Source organism: Notolepis coatsorum, assembly GCF_963971535.1.
Source record: "Notolepis coatsorum genome assembly, chromosome: 19".
NCBI lineage: Eukaryota > Metazoa > Chordata > Actinopteri > Aulopiformes > Paralepididae > Notolepis > Notolepis coatsorum.
This window is the reverse complement of record NC_140183.1, coordinates 22,233,305-22,253,313: the sequence shown is the minus strand read 5'-3', so window position 1 is coordinate 22,253,313 and position 20,009 is coordinate 22,233,305. Positions and strand designations below refer to the sequence as shown.

At 42.7% G+C, this 20,009-nt stretch overlaps 1 protein-coding gene across 1 annotated transcript in view; it reads left to right on the top strand.

Moving 5' to 3' along the window:
- usp45 (ubiquitin specific peptidase 45) overlaps positions 1-17,656 on the top strand; it is a 177,638-nt gene extending 159,982 nt beyond the window's left edge. Inside the window, exons 14-18 of the mRNA XM_084336888.1 lie at positions 6,453-7,146; positions 7,616-7,713; positions 8,786-8,872; positions 11,926-12,076; positions 14,859-17,656. Of these exons, the coding sequence (XP_084193014.1) occupies positions 6,453-7,146; positions 7,616-7,713; positions 8,786-8,872; positions 11,926-12,076; positions 14,859-14,989 (1,161 nt within the window). The 3' untranslated portion in view covers positions 14,990-17,656. The remainder of the gene's footprint in view (positions 1-6,452; positions 7,147-7,615; positions 7,714-8,785; positions 8,873-11,925; positions 12,077-14,858) is intronic.
- The last annotated feature ends 2,353 nt before the right edge of the window (positions 17,657-20,009 follow it).

Below are 20,009 nucleotides of genomic sequence, written 5' to 3'. Positions count from 1 at the left end.
TGCCACCACTGTAAGTCTATGGAGATGTTCCCCTTCTTTGCAGGGCTATAACTTTTTAAATTGTATTGCTAAATTGACATTACTATGGCCCATTCAACGTCAAGTAACTATCGTTTAGGATGTAGCAACGTTCTACTTTTTCATTCACATATTCATACTAAAATACGGTCTAAAGTATAAATATGTTTTTATCGTTTTCTGTAGCATTCTGCAGAACGCGAGTTATAGCTATAAATACATAATATTACATCATCAAATGTAGTTTGATACCGATTGACGTCATATTAAAACTTTCAATTGTACAAGGTCCTAAACGTCCTGCCTCATCATCTGCTGGTGACCGGAGGGGGGGGGGGGGGGGTTTATAAGTCCGTGGCCGACGTTAAATCATTTATTTAGTATGGGCGATACATAGATCACAGCAGTTTATATGGATCATAATATTCAAACACGCTGAAACTTACCGCATCTTCCTCTGACCGTTGGGTGGTCAGCGTGGAGCAGAAAGTTCTCGATTATGGGATGTTGATATATGCGATCCATTTCCAGGTTGTATACCGTAATTCCTCTAATAGTAACCCCGGCTTGTATTTGTTTCAACTGTAGCGGATACCAGGCTTGTATTAGGAGGAGGCATGTATAAGAGAGAGGCCTATATTTCTAATTTTCAAACGGATCATAATGAATAAATCAACATTTTGTGTCAGTTTGATCCCAGTAAAATGTACTGGGTTCATTTATTGAAACCAAGTACTGTATGAAATACGGTAGTAAACAGTGCAATTACAGGTGGTCAAAAAAAGTAAAATAAAGTAAAATAGTGCAATCACAATACTGGTATAATAATAATAATAACTTCGTTTTATACAATTCTGAGGTAGGCTTACTCTCTTGGTAAACATTAACACATACCATTATATGGTATTTACTGCACAGCCAGGCCAGCATATAACAACAATAACAAAATATACCCGGCTTGTATTAGGAGGCCGGCTTATAATTGCTTAGCTCAATAGCGCACCCGGTCATTAACACTTTGGCTGCCATGGGTTAAATTCATTATCAACCGTAGGTTGCCGGCTCTATTTAACATGGAGAAAGTCCCCTTCTTTGCAGCGCTATAACTTTTTAAATTCTATTGCTACATTGCCATTATTAGGGCCCATTCAAAGTCCTATATGTATTGTTCATTGTGTAGCAACGTTAAACTTTTTCATTCACATATTCATAGTAAAGTATGGTCTAATCATGTATACCGTACTTTTCGCACTATAAGCCGCACCTGACTATAAGCCGCAGCAGCTAAATTGAATGATGTGTACATATATAAGCCGCACTGGACTATAAGCCGCATGTGTTTTAATGTTTAATTACCATATGTAAGGAGTGGAGCCTGCGGCTTAATTTGACTCAACACGGGAAACCTCACCCGGCCCGGACACGGAAAGGATTGACAGATTGATTGCTCTTTCTCGATTCTGTGAGTGGTGGTGCATGGCCGTTCTTATATTGAGCTTTAAGTTCCCACCTCTACAGAGTGACTCCCATTGGGACACAATACTGTCGGACAAATAACATTAACTCATTTACAAGTTGTATTAAGTTTAGCAAATAAGGGACCAGATAAATAACATTTCAATGCAGTAAAAAAAGCAATATTTAAATTTTCGGGTTTTGTCCACATATAAGCCGCACCGTTATATAAGCTGCAGGGTCGAAAAATGGGGGAAAAAGCCGCGGCTTATAGTCCGAAAAGTACGGTAAGTATGTTTTCATCTCTTTCTGCAGCTTTCTCCAGAACGTGATATATAGCCCCAAATGCATTATATTGATGATGAAATACAGTTTGATGGCAATCAGCGCGATATAAAAAATTCCAACTAGACGTACTTCTAGAAGTTACTACACGTCATCTGATGTTGACCGGATGGGCGAGGGGGCGTTTATAATTCCGTGGGCAGCGTTATACCAATCATCTAATGTGGGTCAAATGTTGATAATAGCAGCTAGTATCGAAGACGGTAATTTTACACGCTAAAACTCACCCCAGTCTCCGCGCGCCGTTGGGCGATCATCGTAGAGTAGAAATTTTATCATTATGGGATGGCGATTTACCCGGTCCATCTCCAGCTTGTATAATGGTATATACGTCCAAATCATGTTGTTTATCGAGTTATTGGCAATCGATCGCTATGTAGTGTGACGAGCTAGAGTGCCGGAACCTATACCGAGTGCCCGGAAGTAATACGGCCGACCAGCAAAACCTCTACTGCGCTTCCTGTTAAGCGATTGCGCCGATCGGCCACCAGATGGCGCTCCTGAACCGCCAGAGAGCTCAGTGGGTCCTCCTGGTGGATCTCAGGCCAGCGGAGGGGAAATATGAATCCGATTCCAGATTTTTGAAATATTGATATTAAAGACGCTGTAAAGCGTCCTCGGCAACTTGAGCATGGCCGGGAATGACGCTTTAACACGGCTCCTGGCAGCCAAAGTGTTAAGGCGAGACACTGCAGGTGAATAGTCAAATATACTTTTTTTGTTGATTTTGAGATTTTGTTATATTTTGCTTCCTAAACATGTCTTCTATGAAACTAGTGACAATAAAACGTCAATAACACACATTTAGTTGTTTATTTTACATCATTTGCCTCATTTGCATATATAAACATACATTTCAGAAAACTTGCAATATATTTTTTCTTAGTTTATATGTACATAACAAATTGGGAAAGTTTCATAGTGATATCTATTCAAATATGTTTTGCCTATTAGGGGGTACTACACTGTACTACACTGTTTGTAGCCTGTGTGTAGTTATGTTCAGTTCAATAACATTATTATTATTCAGTTATCAGGCATGTGTTTAGGTTGTCTATTACTAATGGTTTGATTAGGTATTGTGTTTGTAAATATCTGTTTAAAAAAAAAAGTATGGCATTTTACAATACAGAACTTTGAAGGCGTTTTCCCAAAAATTAGTTTTAAGAGTTTTTCCTCATACTCTGAGCCAGAAATCTCCACTTCAGTAGCACTCACATACACCAAACCTTCCAGTTCTATTCATATCTATGTTCTGAATGTATTTACAGAAGGGTTTGTTGATATCGCATTCATACCCTGATTTATATCACATTTTATTCCTAAAAACATGGCGAAATATGGAATTTTACCATAAAAATTGACTGAATGGAGTATTTTCTGATTTATGGAGTGATAAAAAGAGATATCCAAAATCCCCTCTGTAATAACCTTTGGCTCTAATATGTCAACAAAATGAAACTATAAGTTTGAAAATGGCTTTATCCAATGTTCAGATTTCTGTCCTGGAATTATATGCAAATTAGTGCATATTTAAGTAGATCATGCCTCATTTGCATATTTAAACATACAATTTCAGAAAACATGTAATACAAAAAAGTCTTGTCTTAATATAAGTAATCAACTGGGGAAGTTTCATTGTGATATCTATTAGTTAATTTTTTTACCCTATTCACCTGCAGTGTCTCCCCTTAATAGAGACCCGGTTTTTAATTGAATACCGGTTACTATTAGAGGAATTACGGTAATAGTATATACGTCCAAATCAGTTGTTTATCGAGTTATTGGCAACTGATCGCTGTCCAGTGTGTCGAGCTAGAGTCCCGCTAACGATAGCGAGTGCCCGGACCGAATATGGATGAGCACCACTTCCGGCGCGTCACTTCCTGTTTGGGCGATCGGCCACCAGATGGCGCTCTTGAACCGTTGGAGAGTTGAGAGGAGATCAACAGGAGATCTCAAGTCTCCGTGGGTAAAATATGATTGCTATCACTGATTTTTTGATATTTAGAAATATTGATCTCAAAGACGCCTTACGGCGTCATTGGCAGATTACGCATGGCGGAGAATGACGTGGGAACACGTCATTGGCGAATAAAGGGTTAACTTAATATCGCCTAATCTATGTTTTAAATTATGGCTATGTGTCTAATCTGCCCGTCGCTTATCAAAGACTCATTTTCCAGTCAACATTGTCAAGGCAGATTGTTTTTTTATCGCTTCATTTCCGTTTGATAGCATTTTGAAAATCACTCGTTTTCGCGGAAAAAACCCCTATGATGATAATTGTCTTTTACTGGAATATTCCAGAACGTTGTCATTTGTCTGCCTATTTATGAATCGTTTTCAAATAAACGCTAGATGATCAATAGTATATGTGTGCGCACGCATGCTCGTGCCGCTCGCTGATAATCGCTGCTCTTATTTCCTGATGGCTTTTACAGTGAAACAGCAATATCACATATAGTGGAAACGCTTATATCGCCGTGAAAACGAGTCTGATTATCCTAAGACTGATAACATAGATTCCTTACCTGACATCAGATGGTATCCAAATGGTATATTCCAATTCCTGATCACCATTCGAAAAACCGATAATTGTATTGATCCAGCGTGTGTACAGTATAACACATATTCGCCGTGGCACCAAGGTTCCAGAATGAACTCTGGTAGACCCCGGTTACATCAGTGAGAAGTCAAATGTGGAGTCAGAAATCCGTTCTCCCATTCACTTTCATTGAGTCCAATCCAAAAAGGTGATTTACCATCTGGGAGACGATAGGGGGTGCTTTTTTCACATCTGAGCGCCGGCGCTGCCTGGATATCCAACGGTAGGCTTGCTTGATGCAATATGATTTCAGATCGCTAATAAGAAAAAAAAGAAAAAAAAAAGATCTCGTGATGGAACGGTCGGGGCGTAAACCCGAGATATCTCGGGCGTGGCATCCAAAGTGTTAAAATGCTGACGCTATTAAAAAAAAAAACAGTGGAGGTTAAAATAAGAATAATTATGACTTGGCCTGAAAAAAAGTTCAGTCAGGAGATAATTTTTTGCTTTAATCCCTGTGTGTGTGTATGTGTGTGGGGGTGGGGGTGTGGTGTGTGTGTTAGGGTTGTTGTGCCGATGGACGCTGACTTTGTGGAACAACAAAGTTCAGAGCTATCACCAACTGCACAATGTTGAGACGTTTTTGGGGTAGTTTAAGCCCAACCAACGGCCTTTGTCTTAACGTCTTAACTCATTCTGCGCCACGGGTCGGGGCGCCAGAGGGCGCTATTACGCCAGCGCTGTAAGTCAATGGGGCGCTTTGTTCACTTGCGAGTGCTTAAAATATATCTTATATTATAGCTATGGGTCTAATACACCCGTCGATTGTCAGTGAGTTGCTTCCAGTCAACATGCACAAAACAGATTGTTTTTTTCATCTGTACATTTCCATTTTATACCGTTTTGAATATGAGTATAGTTTTGGTGATTCTTAGTAATCCCAGGAAAAGACGCGATAATAGCCCTTTAGTGGAATACACTAAACACGTTGTAATTCTTCGCCTGATTATCGAATCTTCCTGAAATCAACGCTAGATTATCATTATTATCCTTCCTCATGCATACATGAAATGGCCCTCGTAGCGCGGCGCTCCCCCCGCCACCTCCTCCCACTCAACGGTAAACAGCCACACACACACACACAGACAGCTTCGATCGGGGTAGAAAGAAATATCAGATCAACGCAAGATTTTATATATAATAGAGTCCTTACCTGGTATGTGAAGTAATACAAAAGAAATAATCCAATTATCTGATCGCCATTCCAAATACTGCTCATGGAGGTCCGTCCCACATTGCCCGGCATTGCATATGAAGGGGGGGGGGGAGCAGCATCGCAGATGTAACGTTGTAAACGCTAGTCCTGCCGGAGTATTTAAACCCCGCCCGCATGGCTCAGATCGTCCCAGAAAAGAAACGGCGGTATTTGCCCTATTGCGAGCTCAGACCCATTCCCAATGATGACATCAGGCTGGATGGATGAAAATGAATGGATATACCGTAATTCCTCTAATAGTAACCCCGGCTTGTATTTGTTTCAACTGTAGCGGGTACCAGGCTTGTATTAGGAGGAGGCCTGTATAAGAGGGAGGCCTATATTTCAAATTTTCAAACGGATCATAATGAATAAATCAACATTTTGTGTCAGTTTGAACCCAGTAAAATGTACTGGGTTCATTTATTGAAACCAAGTACTGTATGAAATAGTAAACAGTGCAATTACAGGTGGTCACTGGTCATTTCAACGTTTTCAAAGTGAAATCAAGTAACTAGCTCAGTATGCAGCTCAGTATATTAGTAACCCGGCTTGTATTAGGAGGCCGGCTTATAATTGCTTAGCTCAAGAGCGCACCCGGCCATTAATAGAGACCCGGCTTGTATTTGAGACCCGGTTACTATTAGAGGAATTACGGTAGCTAATAAAAGAAATAACAATTAAAACCCGACTGAATGAGTTAACAGGCACCCAGAAAAGTGGCCATTTCTGGATGATATTTTGGCCAAAAAAAACTGCGCCTTTCCTTTCCTTTGTGTACCATGTTGTTATTATTGATATGAAGTAATGTCGTCAACTCTCCCCCATCAGAAGCCACAGGGCAGGAGGTCTCCGGGCTGCTTGGAGGAGAAGGGAGCGGGCTGCGTTGTGGAGCGGCCAGAGGAGGAGGCGGTGGCCAGCGGCGCGGCTCGTGGCATCTCCGTGTGCAGGATGGCGGCGGCCGGGAGCCTCTCTGACGGCAGCGAGAAAGACTCTGGCCCTCAGGACAGCAGCAACGACGCAGACAGCGAGGCCTCAGAGAGCGAGTGGACCCCGAGGCCCTCCTCCGGCCACCACGCCCGAGGTTCCACCTCGACCTCCCCCGCCCCCTGCCCCTCGCTGGCCCCCTCCCCCAGGCAGGGCGGGGTGGTGGAGCAGCTCGTCAGCGCCGTCTCTAAGATGAACCTCGCCCCCTCCCCCGGGGACTGCTCCCCGTCCACGCACTCCCCCCCGGAGCAGCAGGGAGACGCTCAGCAGCAGAACCCCCGCGACAATCAGCACCACCATCACCACCACCACCACCACCAGGGGGCGTTCCAGGCACTGTCCCACAGCTACACACCCTGCTCCAAGGAGTGTTCCATCCAGTCCTGCCTCCACCAGTTCACCTCCGTAGAGCTGCTGATGGGGAACAACAAGCTGCTGTGTGAGAGCTGCACGGAGCGCAGGCAGAAGCAGCTCCGCAAGAGCGGCTCCTCCAGTAAGAGCAGCTCGCTCCCTGTCTGTGGTGGAGCCTCATGTCCAGGTGACACCATCGCTACACAAATATTCACCTATTTTAACATTGCATGATATACATTGATACATTATTTAATACTATCAAACTCCAAAGACCCAAGAGATGGGCCAATAATATACATATTTGTGGAAAACGCTCCCTTTTATGGTAGTTGTGCAGAGCACCCTTATTTAGCCTCAAATGGTACAGTCCCCCACTACATGATATACTGCGCCATGATATACCGCGCCATGATATACCGCGCCATGATATACCGCGCCATGATATACTGCGCACACCAGCCACACTGACGCACTAACACTGTCAAAAACTGTCCCTGCTTCCCGTTCCACACACCCGATTCTCGTCACCTGGAACCTAGCTATGGAACCTACATCCACTTCCTACATTAATCCTTCACCCTGTGTTCAATGTTAGAGCTGCATGCGTATAGTCACATAGTGTTAATTAACCTTTTTCACTTACCACGCACCAGATAAGAAAGCAGAGAAGGTCTACACCAGCGCCAGGAAACAGATGCTGATCTCCTCCCTGCCTCCTGTCATCACACTCCACCTCAAGCGCTTCCACCAGGTGAGCATCGCACAGCGCTAATTCTGCATTCTGTTGGTGCTCTGGTTATGCCACATGTTTTCCAGGACTGTCCTGATGGTGTAACTGGTCTCAGCATAAAGGCCAAGCAGCCCACCTGCTCATCTCCCAACATGTAACCTCTGGGATTGGCTCACTCGCCTCGAGCCGCACATTTACCTCGCTCTCATGTGGAGGAAGGAGGGATTAGCAGAAGGGTCACGGAACTATAAATGCTGGTACCCCTGCAACCAGCGCAGCTAACAAACCTACGAATTCCGCTAGTAAGGCCAAACCAACCGATGAATGGGCTCTGAGGGGGCGGTCCTAGCTGTGAGGGTGCGGTGGTCCTAGCTGTGAGGGGGCGGTCCTAGTTGTCAGGAGACGGTCCTAGCTGTGAGGGTCCGGTCCTAGCTGTGAGGGGGCGGTCCTAGCTGTGAGGGGGCGGTCCTAGCTGTGATGGGGGCGGTCCTAGCTGTGAGGGGGGTGGTCCTAGCTGTGAGGGGGTGGGCCTAGCTGTGAGTGGGCGGGCCTAGCTGTGAGGGGGCGGGCCTAGCTGTGAGGGGGCGGTCCTAGTTGTGAGGCGGGCGGTCCTAGCTGTGAGGGGGCGATCCTAGCTGTGAGGGGGGCGGTCCTAGCTGTGAGGGGGGCGGTCCTAGCTTGAATGTATCCTTACTAGTGATGCTCGATATTTGCTTTTTTACCGATAACGATATACCGATATTGTCCAACTCTTAATTTCCGATACCGATATCAACCGATACTGATATATGCAGGGCCCCCCCCAAAATGGAATAATTTCAGGTAATTAACATTACATATCTCTTGTTGTGGAATTAACACAACATTATGAATATTTTTGACAATAAATAAAATCTGAATTTGTTCTTGCTTGCCTGGGTAAATAAAGGTTATAGAAATGTAAAAAAAAAAAAAATTATTTGAAAACCGATACCGATATTTTCTGACATCACATTTTAATGCCAATATCGGCCGATAATATCGGACATCCCTAATCCTTATGTGTGCCACATGCAGACATGTGTGTTGATGTGTGTTGTGTTTGTGTTTCTAGGCAGGGATGAACCTACGGAAGGTGAACCGTCATGTTGACTTCCCCCTGGTGCTGGATCTGGCTCCCTTCTGTTCTGCCACATGCAAGGTAACCCACCACTAAGATAAGATGAAATAAGAACTTTCATTAAAACCTGTTAAAACCCTGTGTTTACCTGCAAGGTAACTCATCACTAAGGGTGCATTCACACCTGCCTTGTATAGTCTGGTTGAATCAAACCCTGGAACCTTTGTTTGAGGTGGTCTCTATCCTCCTCCAAGTGAACCCTGGAGCGGTTTATTTGAGGTGGTCTTGGTCCTCCTCCAAGTGAACCCTGGAGCGGTTTGTTTGAGGTGGTCTCGGTCCTCCAAGTGAACCCTGGAGCAGTTTGTTTGAGGTGGTCTCGGTCCTCCAAGTGAACGCTGGAGCAGTTTGTTTGAGGTGATCTTAGTCCTCCTCCAAGTGAACCCTGGAGCGGTTTGTTTGAGGTGGTCTTGGTCCTCCAAGTGAACGCTGGAGCGGTTTGTTTGAGGTGGTCTTGGTCCTCTTCCAAGTGAACGCTGGAGCGGTTTGTTTGAGGTGGTCTTGGTCCTCCAAGTGAACCCTGGAGCGGTTTGTTTGAGGTGGTCTTGGGCCTCCTCCAAGTGAACGCTGGAGCGGTTTGTTTGAGGTGGTCTCGGTCCTCCTCCAGGTGAACCCTGGAGCGGTTTGTTTGAGGTGTGAAAGTAAACCGAACCAAAAGCAAGAAACATTTGACCACATTTAATCACATTTAACACAATATCTGCCCGGCAATATCAGCATCTTATAGCTCTACCGCCAACACTGTAAACGGTGGGAGTCGCTCACCTTGTTTGCAGGGCTATAACTATTCAAATATTATAGCTATATCTACAATACTATGGCCCATTCGACATCGGGTATCTATCGTTCAAGATGTGGGAAAGTAATCTTTTTTCCATTCATACATTGTCGTTTTATACCGTGGTGAATATAAGTATAGTTTTAGAGTGGTTTGGGGTAATTCCTAGAACGCTAGTTATAGGCCGCGATGCATATTATACTTAATCGATTGGCATTTCGTCCCTATACACGCTACAATTAAAAATTCAAATGCATATGATCGGTATATATTATGTTCCATCATGCATGCAGGAAATGGGGCGGGGCGGTATCGGGCCGTTGCGATCTCAGACAGAGTGCCAGAGTTTGTGTGGGGCGGCGTGGCTCAGGGGTAGAGCGGGTCGTCCAATGATCGAATGGTTGGTGGTTCGAATCCCGCTCAAGCCCATGTCCATCCCACTGCCGTTGTGTCCTTGGGCAAGACACTTAACCTACTTGCCTCGTATGAATGTGTATGCATGTGAATGAATGTTGGTGGTGGTCGGAGGGGCCGTAGGCGTTGATTATTCGCCACGCTTCCGTGAGTCTGCCTCAGGGCAGCTCTGGCTGCAATTGTAGCTTACCACCACCGGTATGACTGTGTATGAACGAATAATGGACTCTGTAAGCGCTCTGGGGTCTCTGGGGTGTCACGAAGAGCGCTATATAAATCCAATCCATTATTATTATTATTATTAGTTTCCCAGAGCCTTGCTGGATGAATTATGAATGGAAATAGCTAATAAAAGAAATAACGATCACAACAACGAGTACTCGTTGTTGGCACTCAACGATTGGACAGCAATAACAAGTTAACTCGTTTTTGGCGCAGAAACGGTTAATGAAGCTGATTGGTCAGTTTTTGTTGACATTTCCAGTATATTTCCAAATGTGTGATCATAACATTATTATTTTCGTTATTGCATTTGGTATTTAGTATTGTTCAAAATAGCAGATAATATTGTGATACTAAACAAATCCCTCACCTTCAATCATAATTCAGGTGACAGTAGCCCAGACAGTGGTGCATAATTACTTTTTTTTTTATCCACTTTTTCTCCCATTTTCTATATTTTCTCCCATCCCAATTTCGTATCATCCAATTCAACCCTCCCCTGTCACGAACGCTGTTTCTTGCCTCCCACAAGCCGGCTGCAATGTGGACTAAGTCATACATAGCACAAGTCCCCTCCGGTACTTGAGGTAACAGCAGTCACATCTTTTCACCTGCGCAGCTCGATCTCTCAGTGGCGATGAGTAACGCGTGGGAGGCTCACGCTGCCCCCGACACTTCCTGATTCTACTGCGCAGGCGCACCAACCGACCTGTAGGAGTCGCTGTCCACAACGCCCGATCCCCACCCATCAGTTTCCCACCCCCTAATACGGCCAATGTGTATTAGTACGGACGACCAGCTAAACTGAAAGCAAATGTGGAGCGCTGGGCTCGAACAGGCAAGCCCAGCGTCTCCAGATTTCGTGGCGAGCGCCTTGCCCACTACACCACATAGCCGCCCTGGTGCATAATTACTTACTGATTCAATTGGAAAACATATCGTATTTCATAACATCTGTTCAACAAGCCAAGGTGGAGATCACATGATTTTTTTTTGTCCACATATTTAATCTCCTTTTTTTTCTTTTTTTTTTTTTTTTATATAATAATTGGGTTGTGTACGTGAATGAAATGGGGCTTTGTGTGGGGCATATGTGTTGTAAAGAGTAGGTAAATATACTTACTCTTATTAGTTATACTGCTGGCCTATGACTTACTACCATAGTGTCTCTATACCTGTATCACTGTACATAATAATACTGTACATACATCCAGTGTTTCCCCTATATGCATTCAGCAGCGGCACTGCGACGCTGCTGAATTAGGACCGCCGCTGCTATGAACTAGACTATTAAAAAATATATTTTATTTTTATATTTTGAATTTTTTTAATTTTTTATCATTTCATTTGGGCTGTGGGGGGTGCTTAATGTAAAAGACTGACCTGAGGAAAAGGCTGCAGGGAGAAAGCACTGCAGTCTAGTAGATTTTGTGTTTTGAGCACAAAGTTCATCATAGATCTAGCCTCTTTATTTTGCTCTCAAAGTGCACCAGATTGATGCATTTAACTTTAAAATGAAAAAAAAAATGAAAAAATCCGGGGGGGCATGCCCCCGGACCCCCCTAGAGGCACAGCACAGCTGCTGTATTTTTTTTCAGGGGAAACACTGTACATCAGATTAGCATTATTACTCAGTAGTACTGATTTATAAATGTATTTATAGTATACCAACCTGGCAGCTGGTGAGCGCGTCCTCTACAGCCTGTATGGGATCGTGGAGCACAGCGGCTCCATGCGCGGGGGCCATTACACAGCCTACGTGAAGGTGCGCTCTCCCCAGAGAAAGGCTGAACACCAACGCAGGAACCTGTCGGGTAAGGGTCAGTCTGGCTTACACTCACAACTTTCTTGACTCATTCTCAATACCTTTCTGGCTTGTTTTTCTTCTGTGCCTTTACCTTGAATTATATATGTGCTTGTTTTGTAAAGGCCTTCCGCCTGTGTTTGTCGCAGAACAGGCCGCATTCTGTGTGACCTTGAAGACAGCGTTTATAAAGGAAAGACCAATAGAGGTTTTTGTTGGCTAGAGATTAATGTTATTTTCTCTTTTCCTTCTCAAGGAGAGAATCCTGCTTTTCAAAATGGTGTGGAAATGTAATTGGAAAAGTCTATGAAGGAGCTCTTGGATTTGGTTGTCCTTGCTGGTAATTAGCTGGCATAGTTGTTGTTGTTGGGACATTGTCTTGAACCATGAGCTGGAGATGATAGAGGTCAGGTGATAGACACAACCATAATCACTGTATATAGATTAATAATATATAATGTTTATAGATTAATGGAGCATATATAATGTATATAAATTAAGGGAGAATATATAATGTATGTGTACATGATGAACAAATGAGACAAAATAGCTGAACTTTAGTTCACTAATGTTAACTATATTATATTATATATTGGCTTGCACTTGCTAACATTAGCCTAAATAAACATGGAGTTAGCTTAATAAAATGTTTCCCTTCAAAATACTTTGGAGCCCTATTTAGCCTCTTTCCAGGTACGCTACCATGACATTTTCGCTCCAGCATTAACCCATTCTCTGCCACCACTTTGATCATCCTAAACCATTCTCTGCCAGCGCTATTTGTCTATGGAGATGTTCACCTTCTTTGCAGGGCTATAACTTTTTAAATTGTATTGCTAAATTGACATTACTATGGCCCATTCAACATCAATTATCTATCGTTCAGGATGTAGGAATGTTTTACTTTTTCATTCACACATTTATACGAAAATACCGTCTAGAGTATAAATATGTTTTTATCGTTTTCTGCAGTATTTCATAGAACGTGAGATATAGGCATAAATGCATATATTAGATTATCAAATGCAGTTTGATACCGATCCATGCTATATTAAAAATGTAAACTGTACATGGTCCTAAACGTTATGACTGATCATCTGCGGGTGAACGGAGGGGGGGGGGGTCGTTTATAATTCCGTGACCGACGTTAAATGATTTATGTAGTATGGGTGATATATTGATCAGAGCAGTTTGTATCGAAAATGATAAAGAAAAACGCTGAAACTCACGTCCGTCTCCTCGTACCGTTGGGCGATGAGAGTGGAACAAACAGATCCCAGTTATGTGGTGGGGATCGAGGCGATCCAGTTCCGGTTTGTACATGTCCACGGTGTGTGGATTGAGTCCCGGGACGATAAACAAGTGGCCGGACGGAATTAGGGGACGGACCGAGCTGAAACGGGCATTTCCGGTTTGGCAACTCGCAGTTTTGAAGCGTTGCAGAGTTGTGATGGCTCCCGCAGCATATGACAAGGCTCCGTGGGTGAAATATGAAATATGAACTTGAAACACGCTGTACAGCGATATTGGCAGACAACGCATGGCGGGCAATAACGCTGAACAGCGTTTTTGGCAGGTAATGGGTTAACACTTTCCGTGCCGGAGCTCGGTGCCCCGGAACCTCCTTGAATGCCGCCACCCACTTCAATGTTAGCGTTAAAAACGCCTAATCTATGTTTTAAATTATGGCAATGTGTCTAATCTGCCCGTCGCTTATCAATGACTTGTTTGCAGTCAACATTGTCGAAATGGATTGTTTTTTTATCGGTTCATTTTCGTTTTATAGCATTTTGAAAAGCCCTCGTTTTCAAGGAAAATATAAAGATTCCGTGATAAGACATTTACTGGAATATTCTAGAATACACTAAGACTAAGCGCTCGTCACCAACGCGAGAGACACTGGTATCGGATCCGGCTGTCAGCGTTGCCTCCGGCTTGGCCGGCCGTCATACTGGCTCAATTGGCAGTCAGCGGGAGGGAAGCCGGTGGGGTGGTATTCTGGTCGTTGTAAACAGTGACTCCTACAGGTCGGTCAGGGCGCCTGCACAGCGAGGGACGGAGATGGCGAGGGTAGTGTGACCTCCCACACGTTACACCTGGCCAATGAGAGTCCGCGCTGGCAGGTGAAAAGATGCTGCTGGCTGTCTCCTATGTCTCGGAGGAAGCATCTGATACACTTCAGGGCTCCCTAGACCGACCAGTGGGGGGCACATGCGAGCAACGACCAGGAAGGGGAGGGGGGAATTGACATAACGACTAAATTGCGATGGGAGAAAAACACAGAAAAACAGGAGAAAAAGTGGATCAAACTAAAAAACGTAAACGAATACGTATATAAATAACCCCATATTTGTGTTCCTACTCTAAGAATGTTGATGAATGTATGTCTTATCCATCAAATATATGTAAATAAACTACTAATCGACCACAGGAAAGTAATAGTGTAATACATAAGTATATTATATAAGTAATATATTTAGGTATTATATAAAAAATTTAACATGGGTACATATTACAAATAAGTACATACCGGTATATTACATATTCAAAATATATAAACCTTTTACGTTTTCAGAAAACTTTTAAGTTCTCCTTGCTGGGGATCGAACCCTAACCTTAACCCTAATGTCTAAACCATAACCGTTAAGCCAATGTTAAAAGTAACCTCCAACTATAATCATACTTAGATAGTGGTGAGAGTACTCACCCACGACTGCAATGATTGTTGGTTCAACTCCTGGTTTGCTGCGATTGTTAACGTACATTGTGTCCCTTTTTTGTGTGTGTTTCAGGAGCGAAGGAGGCCGGCAGCAGCTCTCAGAGCCAGTGGGTTTACGTCAGTGACACCACGGTGCAGCCCGTCCCAGAGTCCCGCGTCCTCAACTCTCAGGCATACCTGCTGTTCTACGAGGAGACCCTGTAAAGCAATATAGGAACGGGAAGCGTATTCCCCAGCTTTTTTATTTTAACCTGCTCTTGATGGAGCCTGTACTACCTGATTATTATCTGCAGTATCTACATATGAGCTGGTTGTGTGAAGGGAAGGACTTGACACAATCCATCATCATCATCATCATCATCATCGTCGCTCCTGGGCTTTCTGGCTTTTCATGCAGCTGCTGTTTCTTGAGAAGGGGGAGGGGGGACGCAGACCGCCGTGTGTGATGTAAGAATATGGAATATATCGATTCTCAATTCTCTTTGATGTCACTTAATGAATTTGGATTATAATATTTCTTAATTCTCTCTGCAATGTCGCCAAAGGAATTTAGAAAATAATTAATTCTGTGACCAAAGAATGTGGAATATAATGGGTCTTAATTCTATTTGTGATGTCACTAATGAATTGGGGAATAGTTTTCAATTCTCTGTGCGATGTCACAAAATGATTTAGAAGTGAATGGTTGGAATATATGGAATATGGCGCTGAGAATGTTACTACAGTATGTATCTCCGTGGGCGTCACCTAACCGTGCTTTTCATTTGAAACTAGTAACTTATATCTAAATATCTCCCAGATAGAAGAGAAGATAATTGTCTGAGAATACAAATTATACTTTTTTTTGCCCCATGTAGCTAGGGGTACAATTTTAATATTAGAATATTTAAAAATCAGCTCAGCTCTCTTTTTATAAAGGAGGGGCTTAGACCGTGTTCAACACTCGTGCCCTGTAGACGAAAGGGAGGGAAACGAGTGAGAGGAAGTGACCACCATCACTTCCATGAGACTGAGACACTGCATGAAGGGAATGAGCATTGACTTTCTGCATGCTGGACGGTGCTCAGCACTGAACGGCTGACGGCTGTTTGTTTGTTTGTTGTTTTTATGTGTGTGTGTGTGTGTGTGTGTGTGAGATAGCGTTTCTTTTTTTCTTCTTTTTTAAGAATTAGCACAAAGTAGGAAAAAGCTAAGTTATTTAATTTGCAGCCTGCTGTGGTGGAATGACTTGTACTTTGTGTGTCTGAATGTGAATGTAGACGATCAGTGAATAGTGTGCCAAAGAGTTTGGCATCAGAAGGTAAAAACGGAAACGATACAGATACTGTATTACAAAAACCAAACGCTTGATTTCACATTGGGTTTATTTTGTTTTCAGGCATCGTTGAGGCAACAAGGTTCTTTGGCGTTTTATCAGACAAACAAATGCTGCTTCCAAATTCTACACACTACATACTAAGTCATATACAATTTTCAGTATATGACCTGTTGGTATGCAGAAACTGTATGCGACCAAAAGCACCACCGCCAAGTATGGAACGGACGGTTGCTACACGATTGTTTCAATTCCACATCGTTCGTGCCAGGTAATTTCACGTGTTGTTTTCCGGCTCCAGGTGAGGGAAGATTCCAGCATACTGGCCACAGAAACATACTTTCTGTGTTTTCTCTTTAGCTAAACTGACAGTAGATCCTCCTGATTGCAAGTGGAAACAACTGTCACTCAATCTCTTTCTTCTTCTGGTGTTACGAACGGCCACTTCCACCTGGGTGTGTAGGTCCTCAGAGTATGTAGTATGTCGCACATACTGCCTTCCATGTACTGAGCAGTAAGCTCCAACAGTATGTAGTATGATGTACATACTGTATGTATGTAGAACATACGGTGAGTTCTGAAGCAGCCGAAGCCACTCGTCAGCCTATAGGTCGTATCTCAAGTCCTCTGTACTGTGTAGGAATACGTTATGTACAAACCCAATGACACAGCGTCGCATTACTCGCTCGGTTTGTTGGCAGCAGACGATAAATTCGTTTTTGTTTTTGTTTTTCCATCCCAAAAATAGTATTGGTCAGAAAAAGCCCTTAAAGGAACACGCCAACATTTTGGGAAATTAGCTTATCGTCTTCTCCAGAGAGAGACAAGAAGATAGATACCAGCCGATTAGCCTAGGCATTGTCCAACTAACACCTCTCCTGAAGGCTAACCGGCCATGTCTGCTTCCATTCATTGTGCTAAGCAGAGAGGAAACTGGTATCTATCTTCTTGTCTCTCTCTGGAGAAGATGATAAGCTAATTTACCAAAATGTTGGTGTGTTCTTTTAAGACTTATAGCCTCACATGAAACCATCTGTCCTGTAAATTGCATGGTATAGCGAATGTATTGCCTACTATTGAATTCTAACGTGTCTTATGATTTCATTTTTTTTTTTTCTATACCTACACATTTTGGATGAGATTATTTTAATGTTTTGTTGGTTAATGAACCATTGCCAAAATACTCGGGTATGAGATGAAACATTTACAATATACATTAGGATATATATACTGTATATGGGTTCATTGATTTCTTTCAGAAACGAGCAAAGACATTCAGTGCCTCTTATTCAGGGTGAATAAACCTCTGTCTGGTGTGAAACAAACCATGTAAACACAGGTTCATAGGGGAATGTGTGGCATATATGTATGTACTGTACATTCTACTGTATGCAAACAAGGACAACAGAGTTGAATGTAAATAAAAGACATGAGAGCAGTCATGTGTACGGTGCCTCTGGTTTGCAGGGTTTTCATTTTCTTCCAGGCTTATATACTTTTGGCTTGTTTTGTTTTATTTCAGCAATGAACTGTAAGGCGGTTGGGATGTGTGTATCAACAACACTATCAGAAACGGAATAAATCTAATTTATGAACTGTATATTCTAAACGGCTGGGGTCTTGTTATTTGTGCTTTATGTTTTCACTGTTTTCGTTGCAGGAGAGAGCGAGGGAGAGCCTTTTTGCTTTAGAGTTGATGTAATTTCCCTTGTCGTTCTGTGTGAGATGTTCCCGGCCATTAGGCCTCTCTTGTCGGCTCCGGCGGTGCCATGTTCACTCAGTCACCGGAGGCGACGCGTGCTGACGGGTGCAAAGCAGCATCGTTTCAAGACATGTCGCGAGCTGGTGAAGAGGAGGTGGGTGTAGTGGATGGAAAAGGGCAACGTCTAAAACCATTCCATTACCCGTCCCGTTCCCACACGCTGTGACGTCCAAATCAAGCTGCCGAGCCGCTGCCGCCAAAACAACGTCTTTCTGAAACAGATTTGTCTATTTTTAAAAGCAGGGGGCCTGTGCTCTGGGACATGACTGCTGAAGGATTAAATGTGATCTAATCTCAGTTAATGAAAGGCATGTTCCCTGTGAGGGTGGCCACAGAGCACGAAGAGCGGCCTGTCGTTGGGGGGGGGGGGGGGGGGGGAGAGAAGAGAGAGAGAGAGAGAGAGAGACAGTCGTACAAACTGAGTTCCTATGTGAAAATATGAAAAATCTTTTTCCAGAAATGGAAAAGTCACTAAAAATTATACTTGTCCAAAATGCATATTTCGCCATATGGAAATTGGTACAGATCTTTTATTTGTAATAATTTTTTTGTTCACACACAAACATTTAATGTCAAGTTTGACAGCTGGTAGATATAGTTTTCTTAGAAATAATAATAACTATATAACATTTCCTGGTTACTTTGGTCACTATTGAGCCAAAATAAAAGCGCTTTCAAATCGGCTGTTCAACATATATGTTCCATTATAATGAATTAGGCACAAATATTTATCATGGAGTGCTACTCCAACCAAGTGCACTATTAGTCATTAAATCATAGGAAAGTGCACTATTAGTCATTAAATCATCATTATCATATTATTTGTATTGCTGAAGAACTGTGATTTGCCTAACCTTGCTACCTCTATCTCCTTGTATTTACATTTTAAATTTTTTATGCTCGCTTATGCCTGTATTTTTTACTGTTAAGCACTTTGAACTGCAACCTCTGTATGAAAAGTGCAATACAAATAAAGTTATTATTATTATTATCATGGAACGTGCACTATTAGTCATTAAATCATGGGAAATGCACTATTAATCATTAAATCATGGAACGTGCACTATTAATCATTAAATCATGGAATGTGCACTATTAATCATTAAATCATGGAACGTGCACTATTAATCATTAAATCATGGAACGTGCACTATTAAATCATGGAAGTTAGTCATTAAATCGTCATGGAAAAGTCAGCAGAAATAGGAGTAGAATTAGAGGTTCGATATGGCTGTACTCTAAGCACAGAGTATAACTTGACCAGACAGTAATCCTACACCTGAAACTCACTTAGACATCACACTACACGCAACACATCTCCATCCACCAGACTACATCTGCCACCCTTACCACTTAAAGAACCTCCAGATACATTTCTCGCCTCTGCACAGCACTAACCTAAAACTATTTTAAACACAATTGTAGTAGTTTAACCTCCAATATGTCTGTATTTGATGTCATTGAAAATATCAGATGGACATTTTGGAAAGTATCTCGACTCCTGTCACTTTTGCATGTCCTCATCTAACCATAACATTCTGTTCTTTCTGGGTTGACAGTGACTCCATTAACACATTCATGGCCATTGGCGCCTGTCTAATCCCACTCTATGAGGCCAGCTTTTCATTACAAGGTTTCACTGTGCGTGAGGTTGTTTGTAGAGCTAAATCTATATTTTAAATTATTGCTATGTCCATTGTCAATTGACAGTATAAACCTTCCCTTCAATATGCCATAAACAAATAATTTTTTCATGTTCCTGTCGTGACAATTATGCAAATTCATTTTACACAATTATGTAAATCAGTTAAACCCATACGGTGAGAATAATTACACCGCAATAATATAAAAACAGTCTTACTTTAAGGTGAATTTGAAGACGTTTTATTAAAGTATATTATGGAAGAAGTTTATTAAAGATACCGACTTATTCACACGGTAACTGAGTCTCTGCTAATCAGAGATATCGCATCATTACCTCTGCCCAATGCAGCTACGTCCAACAGAGATAACGTTAGGTTATGACTATAACCAAGTTCTGTTAGTATAGCGACGCTCGGCGTCACTCTCTGCACTGTCCTCGCACACGTGCACACGCACTGAATAAAGACCACAATGTACCTTTAATCCCAATATTTGTCTGACCA